The sequence below is a fragment of the Chiloscyllium plagiosum genome, unplaced genomic scaffold, assembly GCF_037043375.1.
Source record: "Chiloscyllium plagiosum isolate Xiang-an unplaced genomic scaffold, Cpla_swu_hap1 HiC_scaffold_37, whole genome shotgun sequence".
NCBI lineage: Eukaryota > Metazoa > Chordata > Chondrichthyes > Orectolobiformes > Hemiscylliidae > Chiloscyllium > Chiloscyllium plagiosum.
In genome coordinates, this window is record NW_028270175.1 from 28510652 (window position 1) to 28532229 (window position 21578).

Sequence of the window (21578 nt, forward strand, 5' to 3'; positions counted from 1 at the left end):
ATTAGATAATGATCCCCTTGCAACTTGTTAGTCCATTCCTATAAATGAGAGGTTACTACAGCTTTCCAGTTCCATACTGAGACAACTTTCTTTTATCAGAGGCTGAGGAGATGGCACTCTGACAGTGGACAAATATTACCTCTAGTGACAGAGACGGCAATTATTTCTCACTGCCAAAATTGCTGACCCACTCCACACATCCCCAGGAGGCAGTTTTGCATCTATTGGGTTCGGCAGAGCTTGAGATGCCAAAATGAAATTGGGAATTATGATTTTACAAAGCAATACAATCACAAGCCTGTCTGTGATATCAACAGAGTGATTTGCACTGCTCCAGGCACCCGGGGTAACTGCTTCAGAGTATTCTCTTGAAGAAGTTTTTCGATAGAGGTAGGCCATAAATCAATCAAACGCTAACCAGTCAGTGTCAGAGGTGAAAACTGTTGGATTAGAGAAGAAAGGAGAGACAAACCAGAAGTGCAGACATAGAGTTCTGGCTATAAATCTTTTCCTAATCTAATTACAAATCCAGGAACAAAGTGTACTTTTTTGTGAAGAAGAATCAATGCAGAAAGGGAAGATTAAACAACGGCGTAGAAGTTTAATTTGGGCAGTTGAAAATGAGATCTGAATCCTGGCTGCAATTAAAATCCTGAACTCGACAGTTAATCCTTTGTTCTAGGTTCTGGCCTTCAGATGTGTACTTTCTGGTCTCTGCATTTCGTTCATCCTGAGGTTGGGGTTGCTTTAGCTATAGGTTTAAAATTTTAAAAGAGAACAGAAATTGCTGGAAAGACTCTGGCCGTATCTGTTCAGAGAAATCAGAGATAAGGCTCCACGTTCAGTGGTCCATCCTCACAACCTCCAATGACCCTCTGAGGAAGAGTCACTGCACCTGAGACATTAACATTGATTTCTCTCCACAGATGCTGCCAGACCTGCTGAACTTTTCCAGCAATTTCTGTTGTTGTTTCTGATTTTCAGCATCTGCAGTTCTTTCAGTATTTAATATGTTTAAAATTAGTCTTGCTTCAGCACTGTAACAAAACATTCTTTGAAGAGTTGAGAAGTTTCCAGCTTATGTGGACATAAAGAGATGGAGGAGGTTACTAAGGCCTATACCATGAAGAGAGGGAATATCGGGAGAGAAATGCATAATCTCTCCCAAAAAATTGGGGAATACAAATCCTTCTTAATAAATCCTTCCTCTGCCAATTCCCCATCCCTGTACCAAGCCTGGATGAGCAAAACTGAATGACCAATTCTGGGTTTGAATATTCTCATCCACATCCAAATGCACTATTTGACCAATGTTGACAATTTGAAGTGAACTCTACATCATTCAATGCAGTTGGGAGTTATCACAGAACTTATACCTAAATCTGGCTGCCAACACCTCTGCATTTCTCACAATGAGATGTAATAACATCAAATTCTCTTGCTGATCCTCAGTTTACAGAATCAAGCTACACTCCATCTACTAGTGAAAAGGCTCTGCATCAGTGACTATTGGGAGTTGAAACCTGTGCTTCACACCTTAACCTCAGAAAGGATGTTAGTGCCAGAAGAAATATTAGCCATAGCATTGTGAGTCTGAAAAATGATTGTGAATGTGATTTTCTTTTGGCAATCCTTTGTTTGATGTCTCAATTATTACAGACCAGAAACTCTCAGATAATCTCTTACTTGATTAGTTGATCAAAAAGAAATGACAATGGACAATACAACTGGCTTCACCACTTCTGGGTTGGGGAAAAGTAACAAGCAATGTTCTTTTGAATGCTTTCAGCCTTCTGAAAGTTCAAATCTGGAGATTTTGCTTGAGAACAGGGATTTGGCTTGGCTGCGATACCCCCTATCTAGATTAGAGTGGTGCTGGAAAAGCATAGCAGGTCAGGCAGCATCTGAGGAGCAGACACCTCCTGTGGTCAATAACCAACTAGTATTCATTGACAAGTTTCACAAAATCAATAATGGTATTATGGTGAGTTGGCAGCCATTGCCTTGCAACCCACCAAGGACCCAGTACTTATCAAGAGAGAGAACGAGGAAACTTAGCAAATACAATTGGTGATAGCAAAGTTGACTGGGTAGTTGCCTTAAATATCAAACACAAGCCGTAACCTCTTCTTTTCTGCTATTGAAATACACACAAATATACATGGAGTAGTAATCAGAGTAAAAATACATTTGCTGTTTGATTGCCTATAACCCAGAACTAATGTATTACCCTTGCTGACTGAGACCAGCCACTCAGAATGGATCAGAATTTGGGATTTTGCACACCCTACAATTCATTGGTCTATCAACCAAGCAAGGCACTTAACAGACTCATTCTGGTAGAGAACCTGGTGTCTGTATGCATTGCTGTGTTTAGGTTAACAGATTTCCGGATGTATATTTTAATATCTGCACATTCTCCCTGTGGATTTATGCTTAAGTGATAAATTTCTGGATAAACATACGCGCGTGTGTGTTTTGTGTGTTTGTGAGCATATATGTGTATGTGGTGTGTCTGCATGTGTGTGCTTGCGCTTGTGTGTATGCTTGTGATGTGAGTGTGCTTGTGATGTGTGTTTATGTAAACAGCCAGCTGAGAAAGCAAACAGAAAGCAGGATTTTTTACCAAAGTAGCTGTGAGGTGATAAATATATAAATATGGAAAATCTTCTTCCAGTTGCAGCAATAAATTAAATCATAATTATCTAATTTGGGATTTGTTCCAGTTACTCATATTTATTTTACTGATGTCTCATCGGGGATGTGGGAAAGTGAAGAGAGGTTTTTCTTCTCATCATCCCTCCCAGTAGTCAGTGTGCTTGAATCTCACTCGTCCTCTCTCTGATTGAAAACCTACAGTGATGAGGATGCTGAGGAGGGAAGGGCAGTGATGAGGCTGGTGAGGAGGGAAGGGCAGTGATGAGGATGGTGAGGAGGGAAGGACAGTGATGAGGCTGGTGAGGAGGGAAGGACAGTGATGAGGCTGGTGAGGGAAGGACAGTGATAAAGATGGTGAGGAGGGAAGGACAGTGATGAGGCTGGTGAGGAGGGAAGGGCAGTGATGAGGATGGTGAGGAGGGAAGGACAGTGATGAGGCTGGTGAGGAGGGAAGGACAGTGATGAGGATGGTGAGGAGGGAAGGACAGTGATGAGGCTGGTGAGGAGGGAAGGACAGTGATGAGGCTGGTGAGGAGGGAAGGACAGTGATGAGGATGGTGAGGAGGGAAGGACAGTGATGAGGCTGGTGAGGAGGGAAGGACAGAAATAAGGATGGTGAGGAGGGAAGGACAGTAATAAGGATGGTGAGGAGGGAAGGACAGTGATGAGGCTGGTGAGGAGGGAAGGGCAGTGATGAGGATGGTGAGGAGGGAAGGGCAGTGATGAGGATGCTGAGGAGGGAAGGACAGTGATGAGGCTGGTGAGGAGGGAAGGACAGTGATGAGGCTGGTGAGGAGGGAAGGACAGTGATAAGGATGGTGAGGAGGGAAGGACAGTGATGAGGCTGGTGAGGAGGGAAGGGCAGTGATGAGGATGGTGAGGAGGGAAGGACAGTGATGAGGATGCTGAGGAGGGAAGGGCAGTGATGAGGCTGGTGAGGAGGGAAGGACAGTGATGAGGCTGGTGAGGAGGGAAGGGCAGTGATGAGGATGGTGAGGAGGGAAGGGCAGTGATGAGGATGGTGAGGAGGGAAGGACAGTGATGAGGATGGTGAGGAGGGAAGGACAGTGATGAGGCTGGTGAGGAGGGAAGGGCAGTGATGAGGATGGTGAGAGGGAAGGTCAGTGACGAGGATAGTGAGGGGGGAAGGTCAATGATGAGGATGGTGAGGAGGGAAGGTCAGTTCTGAGGAAGGTGAGGAGGGAAGGTCAGTACTCAGGATGGTGAGAGGGAAGGTCAGTGATGAAGATAGTGAGGGGAGAAGGTCAATTCTGAGGATAGTGAGGAGGAAAGGGCAATGATGTGGGTGGTAAGGAGGGGAGGGCACTATCTGAGGATGGTGAGGAGAAGGGATAGACTCTACACCCAGCTGCTGCTTGATACAACTAACTGCTGTGATCTTTTTAACAATGAAATAATAGGATGTGGGCATCACTGCCAAGGCAAGTATTCAATGCCCATTTCTCATTGTAGAGGTCAGCTGTTTCTGAATCACTGGAGTTAATGTGGTGCAGGTACATGCTCAATGTTGTTAGTTGGCAGTTGTGACCCAGCGACAATAAGGGAAAGGTTGGCAATACGGTTCCAAGTGAAGATTTTGGTGCCTTGGAGGAGAAGCTGCTGGATGTGTTCCCAAGTGCCTCCTGCTCTTGTCCTGAGGTGTCAAATTTGGGGAACATTGTCAAAGAAGCCTTAGAAAGTTGCTCTAGCGTGTTTTGCGGGTGGTGCACAACACGAACAAAGTGTACTAGTGGTATAAAGTGTTGATTCATTCAAATGTAAACTAGATTTCTTTTAGAAAATGTGTATCTTATTTTCTCTTGAGGTTTTTGGCAACATTCCCAGCTCCCTTACGTACAGACAGCTGTGCCAGGTTTCATTTGTAAATAGTGAAGGGATTGCTCCTAAGCTTGACAGAAAACAGCTGGCCTCTTAATCCTTCCTCGGCAACCAACCTTGAATCACATTACCTGAGAATCTGAGTCCAGGTCAAAGTGTTAGAAGATGCTCTCCATGTTTATGGAGAATGAAGAAATGGAAACATTAAAATCACAACTCTGTAATAAAGTCCCTTTTGTCCGGTAACCTGACAGCATTTCAATGATAATTCCAACATATTTCTTTGCTCCAGCATTGATGATCATGTTTTTAGCAGCTTCTCTTGGGTTCCATTCTCTGGAAGTTCTTCTTTAATAATCTCTGACTCCCTATCTCCTCTTCTTCTAGGATCCTCCTTATGACCCAACTCTTTAACCATGCTTTTCATCACCTCTCCTAACATGTCTTTCTTTCACTTAGCTTCCACTCTTTCTTTACACCCCTATGAAGCACCTCGGTGCATTTTTCTGATGATAAAAGGGCCACATAAATTCAAGTTGTTGTTAACCCTTTAACCAGGCTGAAATGTTCCTCAAAATCAACTTGATAAAAAGTAATGGTAACATCACAATGCTCCAAGCAACTGGTGGCCAGAGCTGGAATTAGTTACTGTTCAATATGAGATGTTATAACATTGACTTTCCTGAGATGAAAATTTCCTTGTGTCAATGTGAAAAGAAAGGTGAAATAATAAAACATTTGTCCACCAAAGCAGACACATCCAGGCGACAGTGAAACTTTAGACACGATAAGTCCGCTGTTAAACCATAGTATTCTACCCCGAACAAACTGAGAAAAACAATGTCCAGAAAATTCACCACTGACTCCTGAAGACAATCAAGTCGTAGGATACTGCAGTGGCACTTAATTCCTTGTATTCACAGCAAATTGTAACTGAAATATCCTTTCTTAAGAGATTGCTAAATTCCCATTCATTCGATTATAGCAATTTCTTATCAATCTTATTTTTAGGTACCTTTTTCCAAACCAATCATATAATAATTACATACAAAGTGATTTTATTCACAAACATACCCCATCTTCTATTTTCTTTCCTATTCTGAAGATGTTAGCTTTTGCTAAGGTGTAACTGCCCTGTAATTGTGGCTCAGTGGTTAGCACTGCTGTCTCACAGCACCAGAGACCCAGGTTTGATTCCTGCCTCAGGCAAGTGTCTGTGTGGAGTTTGCACATTTTCCCTGTGTCTGCATGGGTTTCCTCCCACAATCCAAAGATGTGCGGGTCAGGTGAATTGGCCATGCTAAATTGCCCCATAGTGTGAGTTGCATTATTCAGGGATAAATATAGGGTAGGGAAATGGGTCTTGTTGGGTTACTCTTCAGAGGGTTGGTGTGGACTTACTGGGCCAAAGAGCCTGTTTCCATATTATAGGGAGTCTAATCCTTAAAATACCATATGGAAATTGAAAAGATCCTAAAAGAACAAGCACAGCAATTGATAAAATTAAGAGATTAGATCATGAGGAGCAATTCCATTCTTTTGATCATGTTTTTACTGAAAAAAAGTGAAGATTGTGAGTTGGCATGATTTGTTGTTAACATTCGACAGACACCAGATAATGTGGACAATGACTTATTGTGTCCAGTTCTTGTCACCCTGCTATAGGAAGGATATTATTAAATTGGAGATGGTTCAGAAAAGATTTACCAGAATGTTGTTGGAACTGGAGGGTTTGAGTTGTAAGGAGGGGCTGAATAGGCTGGGACATTTTTCACTGGAGCATAGGAGGTTGATGGGTGACCTTATAGAGGTTTATAAAATCATGAGGGGATTAGATAAGTTGAATCACAAAAGTCTTTTCCCTAGGATTGGGGAGTTCAAAACTAGAGGGTATATTTTAAAGGTGAAAGGAGAAAGATTTAGAAGGGGCCTGAGGGTAACTTTTTCAGAGGGTGGTTCATATGTGGAATGAACTGCTAGAGGAAGTGATCGATGCAGGTACAATTTACAACATCAGAAGATATTTGGACAGGTACATAAATAGGAAAGGTTTAGAGAGAGATGGGTCAAACACAGGCAAATGGGACTAATTTGGGAAACTTTGTCTGCATGGACAAGTGGGACCAAAGGGTCTGTTTCTGTGCTGCGTGATTCTGTGACTCTATGCTGCTTCATTTTTGTCCAGACTAGTAGAAGTACATGTGGCATGTCATTGAATGAGAAAAACTCAAAGCAATCAGTATAATATTTTAGCAAGCAAATTATAAATCAATGAAACAGGCTGCCTAGGGAGATGGTGAAAGCATAAAGTGTTGATTTATTTAAATGCAAATTAGATTTCTTGCAGAAAATGATATTTTGGGATGCAGCACAATGGTTATTTGAGACCTAGCTTTTGGTATGTGTGATTTGCTTAGTTCCCAAAGCTCTCCACCACTGTTGAATTTTCTCTCCTCACATCTGAGTCTGTTGCAGACTAATTGATATAGATTGATTGTGATGGCCAGTCAAAAAGTCCATTGTTCTTACAGCATGAAACTACCAGGATAGCACAAGGCAAACTAGACAAAAACCCTAATCTTTTATCACCCTGCAATTCTCATATTTGTAAATGGCCTCTCTGTGGCACCTCAAACAAATTGTTGTAGGAGTCATACACTAATCTCAAAAGTATCTGGTAGAGCAGCAGAAAGAAATCAGGGAGGACTACAAGCTGTAAACTGACGTCAGCAATAAAATAGCTGCTCCAGCCTTGTTCTCAGGGTTCACGATGTTATCTGAACTCTAGGATCGCCTTGAAAACACTGCCTGCTTCCTATTGCTTTGAATGTCATACTAACTATAGCAGTAATCTTGAGGTGTCGGTCCTGCTGTTAAATCCACAAATATTTTGCAATTTATTTGTGAAATTATTGAAAGCAGCTTGGGCGGCACAAATAATGTCAAGGAGCTTTTAATTATTCTAGTTTTGGGAGAGAATGTCTACACAGATTTGGGAAATGGCACACAAAATACAGTTGGCATGGATAGCTTTTGTATCATCCAACATTTCTGATGACGTGCTGCATTCTTCCCAGTAACTTTATCAATTTACGGGCTGATGATAGCTTTGGCAACTTAACGAGACAGCTTCTCAAGTTCACTGTCAGGCTTCAGTCGTGATGCTGACTGGATGAGTATTACACAAAATACTCTATCGTGAATTAACCAAATATGGTGAACGCAGACAGATGCTGTCCTGCCCAATGTTGAGTTTGCTACCATCAATGTGAAAGGTTAGGTGGCACTTTATTCATAAAGTGTTTTGTTCCAAGGAACTCAAAGAGCCTTGAAGATCCACCAGAGTTTCTAAATTCCTTTAGCAATAGAAGTTTGATGAGGCGTTACATGCCTGTTTGTGGACTCTTTTATATACACCTAACAAAAGAAGTGGACTTGCATCTTTCCAGCTCCTTTCCAAATGTCAGGACGTTCCAAAGCACAGTGAAACATTTGATGAAGTTTACTTACTGTTGTAATGTCGGAAATGTGACAGCAATGGTCCTACAAGCTGCAATGTGATAAATGAATTGACAATCTATGGCTAACAAATTATGGCTCAGAACAACTCCCTTGTTATTATTCAAATAATGTCATTGGACCACTATGTCCAGCTGAGAGGCAGGCATGTTAATGTCTCATTCAAATCTTTCTAGCAATCCTTTCAGTGCTATGCTAGATTGTCAGCCTGGATATCCTCACCATAAATCTCAATCCCTTCTCTCGCAGAAGCACATTCTTAAATCTGTCCCTTCCAATGATTTCCCATTAAATTATTCAGCATAGCAATTCACTTCAGATAAAAGACAGTTTTGTCTGAGCCCCTGTCTTACTTTAACCTTCTTAATGTTGTGTCAATTGACCTTGAACTTTTCAAACATGGGAGTGATATCCTGGTATCAACTTTGCTAATTTTCTTGAAAATCTCAGAATCATAGAAGGGTTGCATTGCAGATCCAATGGGTAGCTGCTGACTATAGGGAGACACCAATGGCTGAGCCAAATGGGTAGAAAATTGATGATTGGAATTCAGTTGAGAGAAAGTCAAAGTCAGGCACCTCGAAATGGAGTCACGTAGAAATTTCAACACAGAAGCAATCTGATCCATGTTACAGCCGTCATTATAATCCCATGCAACCTCTCTATTCACACGTGCCTTTGTCCTTCAATGATTCTGCGAAGGTTAACATTCTCTGCTACAATAACTCTGGTAACATATTTCACAGCCTCACAACTCTCTGCAAAAAAAAAGGTTCTCTCTCTTCTCCGTTTCTCACGTGTAACCTTGTAGCTGTGCTCCCATTGTACTGATCCCATTAATGGCACCCATCCAGAGCAAGCTTACCAGGGAGTGGTTGGGGTGGAGGTGACTGCTGGGAGAATTAGGCAGGAGCACTCATGTTAGATTCCCAATGTCAGGAAAATTGTACGCAGGGAATGGGACAGGACCTGGTATGATCTCATAACTGCCTGGAGTAGATAACCAATCTGTACAGATGTGTTGTGACACACCTCTGGAGCAGGTGGGACTTGAACCCAGGCCTCTGAGGCAGGGAAACTAACCCCTACTGTGGCAAAACAGCCCTAAAACTTGCAGGAAAGTGATTAAGGAGCCACTTCAGGACAATTATCCCAGTGTCCTTTGAAGACTGGTCAGTTGGTGGGCTTCCCTTATATGCGGTCACGCTGCTTGATCAAGGAACCCAGCATCAGGTGGAATCCCAAATCTTCCTCTGCCCTTTTCTCCTATCCTCTATTCCTCCTATCCTACCCTCACCCACCTACATCTAGGATCCAGTCTCAGTTCTGGGGCTGGGCAGCCAGTGGCATTATCTTCAATGCTGAAAATGTGTTGCTGGAAAAGCGCAGCAGGTCAGGCAGCATCCAAGGAGCAGGAGAATCGACGTTTCGGGCATGAAACCTTCTTCAGGAATGAGGAAAGTGTGTCTAGCAGGCTAAGATAAAAGGTAGGGAGGAGAGACTTGGGGGAGGGGTGTTGAAAATGCGATAGGTGGAAGGAGGTCAAGGTGAGGGTGATAGGCCGGAGTGGGGGTGGGGGCGGAGAGGTCAGGAAGAAGATTGCAGGTTAGGAAGGCGGTGCTGAGTTCGAGGGTTGGGACTGAGACAAGGTGGAAGGAGGGGAAATGAGGAAACTGGAGAAATCTGAGTTCATCCCTTGTGGTTGGAGGGTTCCTAGGTGGAAGATGAGGCGCTCTTCCTCCAGCCGTCGTGTTGCTATGGTCTGGCGATGGAGGAGTCCAAGGACCCGTATGTCCTTGGTGGAGTGGGAGGGGGAGTTGAAGAGTTGAGCCGCGGGGTGGTTGGATTGGTTGGTCCGGGTGTCCCAGAGGTGTTCTCTGAAACGTTCCGCAAGTAGGCGGCCTGTCTCCCCAAAATAGGGGAGGCCACATTGGGTGCAGCGGATGCAGTAAATGATGTGTGTGGAGGTGCAGGTGAATTTGTGGCGGATATGGAAGGATCCCTTGGGGCCTTGGAGGGATGTAAGGGGGGAGGTGTGGGCTCAAGTTTTGTATTTCTTGCGGTTGCAGGGGAAGGTGCCAGGAGTGGAGGTTGGATTGGTGGGGGGTGTGGACCTGACGAGGGAGTCACGGAGGCAGTGGTATTTTCGGAACGCTGATAGGGGAGGGGATATATCCCTGGTGGTGGGGTCCATTTGGAGGTGGCGGAAATGACGACGGATGATACGATGTATATGGAGGTTGGTGGGGTGGTAGGTGAGGACCAGTGGGGTTCTGTCCTGGTGGCGATTGGAGGAGCGGGGTTCAAGGGCGGAGGAGCGGGAAGTGGAGGAGATGCGGTGGAGGGCATCGTCGATCACGTCTGGGGGGAAATTGTGGTCTTTGAAGAAGGAGACCATCTGGGTTGTACGATATTGGAACTGGTTCTCCTGGGAGCAGATGCGGCGGAGACGAAGGAATTGGGAATATGGGATGGCGTTTTTACAGGGGGCAGGGTGGGAGGAGGTGTAGTCTAGGTAGCTGTGGGAGTCGATTGGTTTATAGTAAATGTTCGTGTTGATTCGGTCGCCCGAGATAGAAATGGAAAGGTCTAGGAAGGGGAGGGAGGAGTCTGAGCCGGTCCAGGTAAATTTGAGGTCGGGGTGGAAGGTGTTGGTAAAGTGGATGAACTGTTCAACCTCCTCGTGGGAGCACGAGGCAGCGCCGATACAGTCAGCGATGTAGCGGAGGAAAAGGTAGGGGGTGGGGCCAGTGTAGCTGCGGAAGATGGATGTTCCACATATCCTGCGAAGAGGCAGACATAGCTGGGGCCCATGCGGGTGCCCATGGCTACTCCTTTGGTTTGGAGGAAGTGGGAGGATTAGAAAGAGAAGTTGTTCAGAGTGAGGACCAGTTCAGTCAGTCAAAGGAGAGTGTCAGTGGAGGGGAACTGGTTGGTACGGTGGGAAAGGAAGAAGCGGAGGGCTTTGAGTCCTTCGTGATGGGGGTTGGAGGTGTACAGGGACTGGATGTCCATGGTGAAGATAAGGCGTTGGGGACCGGGGAAGTGAAAATCATGGAGGAGGTGAAGGGCGTGGGTGGTGTCCCGAACATAGGTGGGGAGTTTTTGGACTAAGGGGGACAGGACCGTGTCGAGGTATGCAGAGATGAGTTCGGTGGGGCAGGAGTAGGCTGAGACAATGGGTCGGCCGGGGCAGTCAGGTTTATCTTCAATGACCAACTCTGCTCTCCAGGGTCTTTAGTTAAAAGGCAGGTCCACACTGGCCAGCTAAGATCTGTGAGGCAGTAGTGCTAACCACTGAGCCACAGTGCCATCCATATGATGATGGGCCTCAGTGTCTGGACACTGGTGCACAATATCAGATCAGCAGTTGTAGCCTCCAAGGTTAAATCACAATGATTTCTCCCTTTCTAAAATTAGATTTCATTTTTTTTCCCCTTCTCTTCCTTTTCTTAAATGGCAGTGTAAGAATGCCAGAAATGCACAACAGTTTGGCCAGCATTTGGGAGACAGGAAGTGATGACAGGGTTGTCTGTAGGACAATTCTGACAGCCATCATGTAGCATCTTACTGTCTCCATGATGAATTGACCTGCTCAAATTTGCTATTTCAAAGTTCTGATTTCTAATATTCAGGATTCTACATTTTTGGGGCTCATTTTGTCAACAGCCATTGATGCCAGGGACCCTCACCATGGGGGGGCCTTTCCTTTATAAGCAGAGGACAGGAGCATCCCATGCTAATTTCCTGAATGTGCATTTCCTCTATCCAGTGTGACTCCCTGCTCGTGGCATTTCCTCCTTTTAGCTTTGTGCAATTTCAGCCCTTTCAACTCACTGTGCCCTTTGACCTGTCCAGGGGATGATGTCTTTTTGATCTTTGTCTACACGTGTCAGGGAGAGAGCTAAGTGAACAGCAACATTCTGTCCCACAGTCTGATTTAAAAGGAGTGAGGTAATTAGGCAAATGCCTAACACATGAAACCCATTTCCACAGACACTGTCAGCACAGTTTCCTTAGCAACAGCCCATGGCCTACCGCAGAAAGACTGACCAAATGAGGAAACGTTTTGGAAAGGACGAACGTTGCCAAGGAACCCGGAATGGGGCGGAGAGAAAACACATAAAAGGGAATGGAATGTTTAAATTGTGTCCCAAGGTGATTGGAAAAAGAACAAGTTCAAATTTTTCTTGCATGTGATCTGAATTAGACGCACACTTACAAAGTAAATGTTGCCATTTAGGAACTTCCTGCCTTATGTTTTGATAGTGCAATGAATGACCATTTGTAACACTGGAAACACAAGCACCTTCCTCATCTCTAAGGGTGAGTTCCACATGAGAGATTACAAGTTCCACCGAATCAGTCCAATTTCTAACAAAGTCTCCTGAGAATCAGTACAACTGTACATTTCAAAAGCACTGAACTAGGGCATATGATTGGACAAAGATGCAAATCATGCAGTTAGCCCATCAGTGATCAGCCTTCATTTCAGTGATATATAAATATCCCTCCCTACATCCTGTTAGGATCAAGGCATGAACCATCTCCTAAACTGACCCATTCTTCCTTAAATACTGTGGAACTCCCAGCTCCCTGGATTCCTGTTCTTCTCCAATCTGCAAGCTTTTAAAGCTGGGACTAGATTTTGGCTCACTGTTAACATTATGCTGTGTTCCCCTCCCGACAGTGATATGATAATTAAAAACAAAGTTCTGAAATAGCAGGGAGTGCAAATGACGAGATTGTGGAGCTTAGAATTCATGAACAAAAGGTATGTGTGTTAAACATAGGACTGGACAAGTGGAGCCAATGTACACGATAGATACCTATAATTACACAAACTCTGGTACACACCAGCATTTGTGCATTTTCCAAAACTTTGAGAACTTCTTTTTGCTTAGATATCATTTTATGTAATTTATGCTTGTGATGTTGTACTGTTGGTGTCACATGTATCTTCTCCTTCATTCATCACTGATACATGATTCTCAGTTAAGTCCCTTCAAAGGGAGAGAGGGGAGGTGGAGTTAGCTCAGAGAAAACAACATACTTCCACAGGGTTCTCAATCCATGTCAGGGATAGCTCAGGAGGTACAGGCATGAGATGCTGGGCTGGCAGAGTGCCAAGGCTGTAGGTTTTGAAGCAGGGACTTGTCCAAAGTAAACCTGACCTGCTTTATCAACGCCAAACAGCAGTTTAAACGTTGCCTGCAGGCACTGTTTACTGTTTCCCAAGTCTCATGATACATCCTGTGTTCAATCACATCTCCTCAGCCAAACAGAACTGTCCAAACTCCCACTCTTTTCCATTCAACAAGACTAATCAATTATAAGCAAGGTCCACTCCTCTGAAAATGACTGAGCAAAGAGAAAAGATCCTGTCTGTTTGATAGAGCTTTTCATGATGATGAGATGAAGACATAGGGAAATGATATCTTTTCCACCTCCCTGAGCAGGCAGATGGGGGCATCAGCCGAGCAGTTTAATCCAAAAGGCAGTAGTTCTGATAGTGCTGCTGTGTCAGCCTTGATGGTAATGTTCGAGCCCTGGAGTAGGAACCCTGTGAGTCATGTGCTACTGACTAAGCTGCAGCTGATACAAGAGGTAATGTCATTATGATACATGTAAAATGCTACCTGCTGGTCCTTCTGTGAAGAATCATAGAATCCCTACAGTGCGGAAACAGGCCATTCAGCCCATCAAGTCCACTCTGATCCTCCAAAGAGACTCCCACCCAGACCCATCCCACTATGGGGTGGCGCGGTGGTCAGTGGTTACCACTGCTGCCTCACAGCACCAAGGTCCCAGGCTCGATTCCAGCCTCGGGCTGTGTGGAGTTTGCACATTCTCCCCGTGTCCACGTGGGTTTCCTCTGGGTGCTCTGGTTTCCTCCCGCAATCCAAAGATGTGCAGGTCAGGTGAATTGGCTGTGCTAAATTGCCCATAGTGTTAGGTACGTTAGTCAGAGGGAATGGGTCTGGGTGGGTTACTCTTTGGAGGGTCGATGTGGACTTGTTGGGCTGAAGGGCCTGTTTCCAGGGAATCAGGCTGTAGGGAATCTAATCTAATCCACCCTATCACCCTGCATTTCCAATGGCTAATCCACCTACTCTACACATCCCTAGACACTATGTGACAATTTAGCATGGCTAATCCACCTAGCCTGTACATCTTTAAACTGTGGGAGGAAACTGGAGCACCTGGAGGAAACCCACACAGACACGGGGAGAATGTGCAAACTCCACACGGACAATCGCCCGAGGCTGGAATCCAACCCAGGGCCCTGGCACTGTGAAGCAGCAGTGCTAACCACTGAGCTACTGTGCTGCTCCAAAACTCTGAACAAATACATGCTCTAATGCTGCATGAATCCATTCACATCATTAATCGGGTTTTCCCATCCTTCAGCATTGTTTGAGAGTTTCCAGAAATGGAAGTTTAATCGCCAGGAGACTGATACAAGAGAAAAATCATCAAGGTGTTCACAAAAATGTCTTTAATTTCATATTTGTCATACCAGACATGTGGAGTTCGATTGTTCAAAGGGGCCATGAGATGGGAGACAGATGGTCATGGGGTGAACCCTCCAAGATTATCTCCAACTCAGAGTTGGCAATCTGATCAGAATGCAAAATACTGAGGATGCTGGAGTTCTGAAACAAAAGCCAAAAATGTAGGAAACTCTCAGGAGGTCATTCAGTTTCGGTGGAGAGAGGAATTGAATTGACACTGTGGTGGTCTTTCATTGGAACTAGCAAAAGCTGATTGAGCTGAAAAGCTATTTCCTAATCAATCTATACTGCACACAAAATCATCCCTGTCGTAGATTTGTATCCATTCATCTATCCAACAACTCAATGGTTCAGCTCGCTCCTGTCGCTCTTTACAGGCATTCTCTCCATCCTCCTGTCTCCCACCCCTTTGCAGCACAGGAATAGCAGCATCCCATAGCAGCGTCTCAGTTTGTATCTGTACCTACAACCTCCCAGTCATGTTCGCAAACGTACACTTATTCAAATATTTGTTAACATAGGGCTTATTGCTTCTTGTAGACTGTTAGTTAATGATAATTTGCCCAGTGGCACATCACATATGGAGAAATCATCAAGTTGAGGCTGACACCAAAATAAATGACTTCCATAAAAATAATTCCACTCATTCCATTCAGTTTTTCTTGAAGGCCATATTCTGGCTTTCTACTGAATTAGTTGTCTCAGGTCAGAACAATAATAATAAAGGGCAGAGTCCGTCTTGGTGGTGCTGTTTCCCAGTGACCCCTAGAGTGTGCCCCTCTATGTAGAGGGGTGTGTGTATTTGTGAGCCTGTGTCGGTGTAAGTCTGTGTGTGCGGCTATGTCTGTATCGCTGTGTGTGTCTGTGTGTGTGAGACACTGTTGGAGTGTATCTGTCTCTCTGGGTCAACATTGGTACATGTTGGCATGTGTATGTGTGTGTGTATGCGTGTGTGTGTGTGTTTATGTGTGTGTGTGTATATGTGCGTGTATGTATGTAAGCATGTGCGTGCATGCCTTTGTGTATTCGTCTGTTTGTATGTGTATGCCTATTATGGGAAGAATAAATACTATGAGTGCCAACTGGACCCAGAACATGATACCACATCATGAGTCATCACTTTGACGCCCTTGAGAATCTTGAGTTGGATGGAGTGGGGAACCCCTGTCGGGTGGACAGAACAGGCTTCCCATGATAAACCTTCAAAGTCCTCACTACAAGATTTGTATGAGAAAGAGGATACCACATGTCAGTGGCCTAGCTTTCAGCCTGCATGCTGTACTTGATTTATATAAATAAGCCAAGAATATATTTCACATATGCACTAGAAAACGCTGCAGGAAGTATTTCAGCAGTCTATTTGTTTATGGTTTTAAAACTATATTTGACACTAATGTCTTTCCTCAGAGGCATGTCTCCTTTCAACAGAGTTACATAAGCTCTCTGAACATATTGGCAGCGTTAGCGTTTAGATACAGTGTTAGGAGAGACTGGCACATCTGTAACCAGGATATATTGCCTCTGAAAGCTTTAGTGACTAGATCCGAGGGAGAGTTGGCACTGGCTCGAAGCTGGAGTCCAGAGGTTCACTGAAGTTGGACTCTGTGTCTAGTTTCGTTGTGATGATGAGGCGCTGTCATCTGCTGCACTGAGCTCACCACTGTGCTCCAGTTTGGTTTAGACTAGTAACCTCATGCAGAGGAGGTAGGCGAGGAGAATGAGGGGTGGGGTAGAGAGGGAGTAGTGTCTCTATATCAAATACATTTTTGAAATTAACTATCCCCAAGTAGCCCCTTTAAGCATGGCTGGGAAGGCCCCATTTAGACTAAATGTTCCTGAACAAACCATCAGAAATAGAAGCTGAAGTAGGCCATTCAGCCCATCAAGTCTGCTCTGCCATTCAATGAGATCATGGCTGATTTAATAATCCTCCACTCCACTTTACTGCTTTTTCACCACAGCTCTTGATTCCTCTTACTGATTAAAAATCTGTCTATCTCAGCCTTGAATATAATTAATGACCCAGCCTCTACAATTCTCTGTGGTAAAGAATTCCACAGATTCACTGACCTCGTTAAGAAGAAATTCTTCCTAACGCCCTCTTATCCTGGTGACCTTTTACTCTGAGATTTTGCCCTCCACTCCTAGGCTCTCCCACAAGGGGAAACAACCTTTCCACATCTACTCCATCAAGCCCCATAAGAACTGGGCATGTTTCAAAGTTTCAAATCTGCCACGCACATTGTTCAATGCTGTCTATTTAACTGGGAAGGGTCATTAAACAGTACGTGCCTCACTTTAAGGGCCTGGTGCCCATTTGAGATGGCTGCATGGAAATATGAAGGTACACAAAGCACAGGCCCTGATTGGTTATGGGACATTAAGCACCAAAATGGACTCTTTTGCTCAAGGAAAGCCTGGACCTGTCATACGTATGGTCATGCAACAATCCCCCACATTCCTTTATTATCTTGAAGGTGCTATATGAATGTAACTTGTTGCTAATGTTGCTGTCAGAGACACGTTGATACGTAATGATTTGTACCTTAACCTCATCCTGTCCTCTCCCAATATCCTCAAACATTCCCAGCCCATGTCTCCGACTGGAATGGCGGGAAGAATTTTAACCCAGTGATGCAGAGGTTGTTTGACTAATTTAACATGTTAAACTTTCCTATTTGTAATGATCAACCCCTCCCTGGATTAACCACTGGGAAATGAAATATATCTGAATTCCTTATAAAACTCATCAAACCACTCGGTGGGATTTGTACTTCCATGGACCTGACATTGGAATATAGTCATCAAGCCACACTGAGCACAGATAGAGAAAGTTTGTGATTTTTGAGAAGATTTGTAGCTCAGGTTGAGGTTCAGGTATTAAGTTTGCTCACTGAGCTGGAAGATTTGTTTTCAGAGCTCACCACGGTGGGCGGCACGGTGGCACAGTGGTTAGCACTGCTGCCTCACAGCGCCAGAGACCCGGGTTCAATTCCCGCCTCAGGCGACTGACTGTGTGGAGTTTGCACATTCTCCCCGTGTCTGCGTGGGTTTCCTCCGGGTGCTCCGGTTTCCTCCCACAGTCCAAAGATGTGCAGGTCAGGTGAATTGGCCATGCTAAATTGCCCGTAGTGTTAGGTAAGGGGTAAATGTAGGGGAATGGGTGGGTTGCGCTTCGGCGGGGCGGTGTGGACTTGTTGGGCCGAAGGGCCTGTTTCCACACTGTAAGTAATCTAATCTAAAAACATTTCGTCACCGTGCTAGGTTACATCATTGGTGAGCCTCTGGTGAAGCACTGGTGTTATGTCCCACTTTCTATTTGTGTGTCTTGGCCTCTTAAGGTGGGTGAAATAATTTCCAGTTCTTTTTCTCAGATGTTAGCAAATGGGGACCAAATCAATGTGTTTATTGAGAGAGTGTCCAACTCATTATATCATCTTGCTGCTGAGAAAGTGACCCTGTGTATCACTTTTGTTTATTTAGTTATTGAATCATACATGGGATGTGAGCATTGCTATCGAGACCAATATTATTGCCCATCCCCAATTTCCACTTGAACTGACTGGCTTGCTAGCATTAATTCAGAGGGCAGCTAAGAGTCAACCACATGATTGTGGGTCTGGAGTCATATGTACGTCAGGCCAGAGCAGATAAGGATAGCAATTTCCTTCCCTGAACGACATCAGAGAACCAGACAATCGACAATGGTCGCATGGTCACCTTTAGACTAACTTTTGGATTCCAGTTTTTAAAATTTAATTTAAATTTCACTATTTGCAGTGGTGGGATTTGAACCGATCTCCCAGGAGGGGTTCTGGATTACTTGTGCATTTTTTGTTTTGCAAGTACAGAATGAAGGTAATGGCGATCAGAAGGAGAGCCAGTCAGGGAAGATGTGAGGCATTGACTTGTCAATAGGTTTATTTAACCTGTGGCCTTGTCAACTGTCTGCAGAATTATTTGGCTTATGATGGGGAACTTTAGAATTTCTACAGTGTGAAAGCAGGCCATTCAGCCCTTTGAGTCCACATGGAGCCTCCAAAGGGCATCCCACACAGATCAACCCCATCGCTGTAACTCTGCATTGCTCATGGCTAACTCACCAAGCCTTACATCCCTAGACAATTTAGCATGGCCAATCCATTTAATCTAGGCATCTTTGGACTGTGGGAGGAAACCAGAGCATTCAGAGAACATATAAACTGTACACAGGCAATCACCCGAGGCTGGAATTGAACCCAGGTCCCCCGCACTTTGAAGTAGCAGTGCTGACCACTGAGCCACCATGCCAGTCATGGTCCCAGTAAGTTAGTTGATCTTAGTAGGTAGCAGAAGGTGCAAGTAAACAGCAGGGCAAGAGGCTATGTGTATAAATACAGGACAGATTGGTGTCCAGTTTGACATCCAGGTTCTGCTTGATAAGTTGGAGTGTATATGGCTAAATTGAGAGCTTTAATCCATAATATTGGAGTAAGAGGCCAAGAGAGAATTCTGTTCCCAGATTCATTGAGTGATGAAAACAAAACTGCCCTTTCTGGCGAAACTTTCAAGTGAAAGTAATTTCCATAAAGGAAGCACAAGAGAAGGCAATGGTGTAGAAAAACATAACCTTCAAAATTCAATAACATTCGACATGCAGCAGTGAAGTGTAAATCTAGTACTGCCACACAAATATGTAAATCAGAAGCGGAGAAGCTGAACACATGGAGAAAAATTTATGCGAGATTGAAGCATTAGAATGGTTTCAGAACAAAGAGTTGAAGATTTGGCTCATATTCCCATTCCTGAACACTGTCCAACACCCTCCATTGGAGGGCAAAGCACATTAACTCTTTTATAGGATGTGTTTCCGTGCGGGGTCAGTCACCTTCTGTATCCTCGCCCAGACAATTAAATTAGGTAAACATCTCAGGTGGGTATGATCGAGTCCTCATCGATCCATTGCAGGATTTCCCCATGTGCCTCATGTGCAATTAAATAGATGCTGCAATCATCAGTGTCAAATACAGCAGCAAATTTGTATAAATAAACTTCCTGCAAGCACTAAAAGTGATAATTGACCAGTTAATCTACGTATGATGGTTTAATTAAGCCTAAGATGATATTTTCATAGGATCTTTTAGAACATAGAAAAGTACAGCACAGAACAGGCCCTTCAGCCCATAATGTTGTGCTGAGGATTATTTCTAATCGAAAATAAAATAACCTAACCTACGCACCCCTCAGTTCACTGCTGTCCATGTGCATGTCCAGTTTTTAACCATTAGGCCAAGTAGATAGGGCCTTGGTTTAGGACCACAACCAACAATATAGCACTGTATCTATACTGCCTGAACTGTTATTTCAGAATAGATGCTGAAGTGTTAGAGTAGAGCATGAAGTCAGAATCCTCAGAGGCTGAGCCAGATTGTTACATATAGATCTAGAGATTGCTCTCATCAGATGATGTTCAGAAAACTAAACCTTTAACACGGAGGCAGGGGATGTGTACACCTTTCATCAAGAAATGCAACATTTTCTATTTTTGTTAAGGACAAACCAAAGATGATTTTTTACCCTTAATCAAAATGGGGTGAAGGCCTAACGTCTGTTTGAAACCCATTTCTGTGAAACTGGCCTGTCGCTCCACAAGGGTGGGGGACATTCTGCAATCCTGTGCATCCATCATTTTCTGTTAGGTAACTCATCACTCAATGTGATCATCACTATTAACCAATTTGGTAAACAATTGTATTTTTAAATTCTTTAATTAATATGGATTAGTGATGCAACATGTGTCCATCAGAATCTAGGACTCATTAGAAACTAGACACAGACCTGGATTGGACAAATCCGGTGTGAAAGTTGAAGTACTTTCAAAGTTGTAGTCTTATTTCACAGCGTTTAATTTTAGTGAGAATTCAATGAGGATATTGCCTTCGAAGCCTTACTATTTTCCACCTTCTTATTCACTCTCTAAAATATACAAGAGCTTTCAATAGAATAACTTTAGAAATCCTAAAAATAGATCTTCTATTCACTGTATACTGACTTACACAAAACCAATAATGCCTGCACGTCCAATATTTGTTCAACTATCTCCTTTTACTGGGTTGTAAATTAATCACTGAAAAGACAACTCGCAGTCAAGACTCCAAAACACCAGACAAAGCATTTCCAAAAGAATTAGGATTTTTAAAAATAAATGATGGAACTTGTCTCAATTCGTTTCTTCCAAAAAAAATGTTTATCTGTAAAAAGGCTGAACATTTTCAAATAAGTCTTTTCCTTCCAATTTCAGTAGTTTTAAATATTTCTGTATTTAATGTCATCATGATTTCCATGTAAATGGCATCAGAAATCTATCACATTATTAACACCGCACCCTTCCCTGCCTATCCGTCACCCAACCTCTCTCCCTCCCTCTCCAACAAATCTGAGTAACTGTTTCTCTTACCTGTTTGGGCTGAAGTACAGAGGAACACTGCCAGTGTCAGGAGAACAAGGTGTCTGAGTCCCATCTTATACATAATTCTTCCTTTTATTAAGGCAGATCTGCTCCTGAGCTTTGGAACAAAAATGCAGCAAGTTCCAGTAAATGCCTGAAAAGCTAAATTGCTGAGCAGCTTTTCCAATCAGACTCTGTCAAACTTTGCGAACAGTCTGGAAGAAAACAAGGAGCAGCTCCTAGCTACCAGACTCCTATATATTTGGATTGGAAATTCTGCAGAAAGAGGCACAGTTACGGCTTGGAGTGGAGAGGATTGGGTGTGGATCAGGGTGTGAGGGGCTGGGGGAGGAGGAGGCGGGGGTTTGGAATGATGTCAGAGTCAGGATAAGTTTGAGACTTAGTCTGCACCCACTTTAAACAGCGTGGACTATTGCCAACAATTAAGATCTTTCATCTGAAAGGAATTCAACTCTCTGAGATATATTTAGTGAGGAGTTCAATGGGGGATGGCAGAGAAATTAATGGCTGTGTGATTTGTGTGCTGGAGAAAGAACAACTTGATGGCTGTAATAAAAATATTTTTAGATTATTGATTATAATTCTTTTATTGTGCCAAA

General features: G+C 43.8%; 1 protein-coding gene across 1 annotated transcript in view; it reads right to left on the bottom strand.

The window, feature by feature from the left end:
• The window catches only part of LOC122540239 (uncharacterized), a 30339-nt gene extending 9083 nt beyond the window's left edge, over positions 1–21256 (bottom strand). The window contains exon 1 of the mRNA XM_043675649.2: positions 20968–21256. Within this exon, the coding sequence (XP_043531584.1) occupies positions 20968–21040 (73 nt within the window). The 5' untranslated portion in view covers positions 21041–21256. The remainder of the gene's footprint in view (positions 1–20967) is intronic.
• Between the last annotated feature and the right edge of the window lie 322 nt (positions 21257–21578).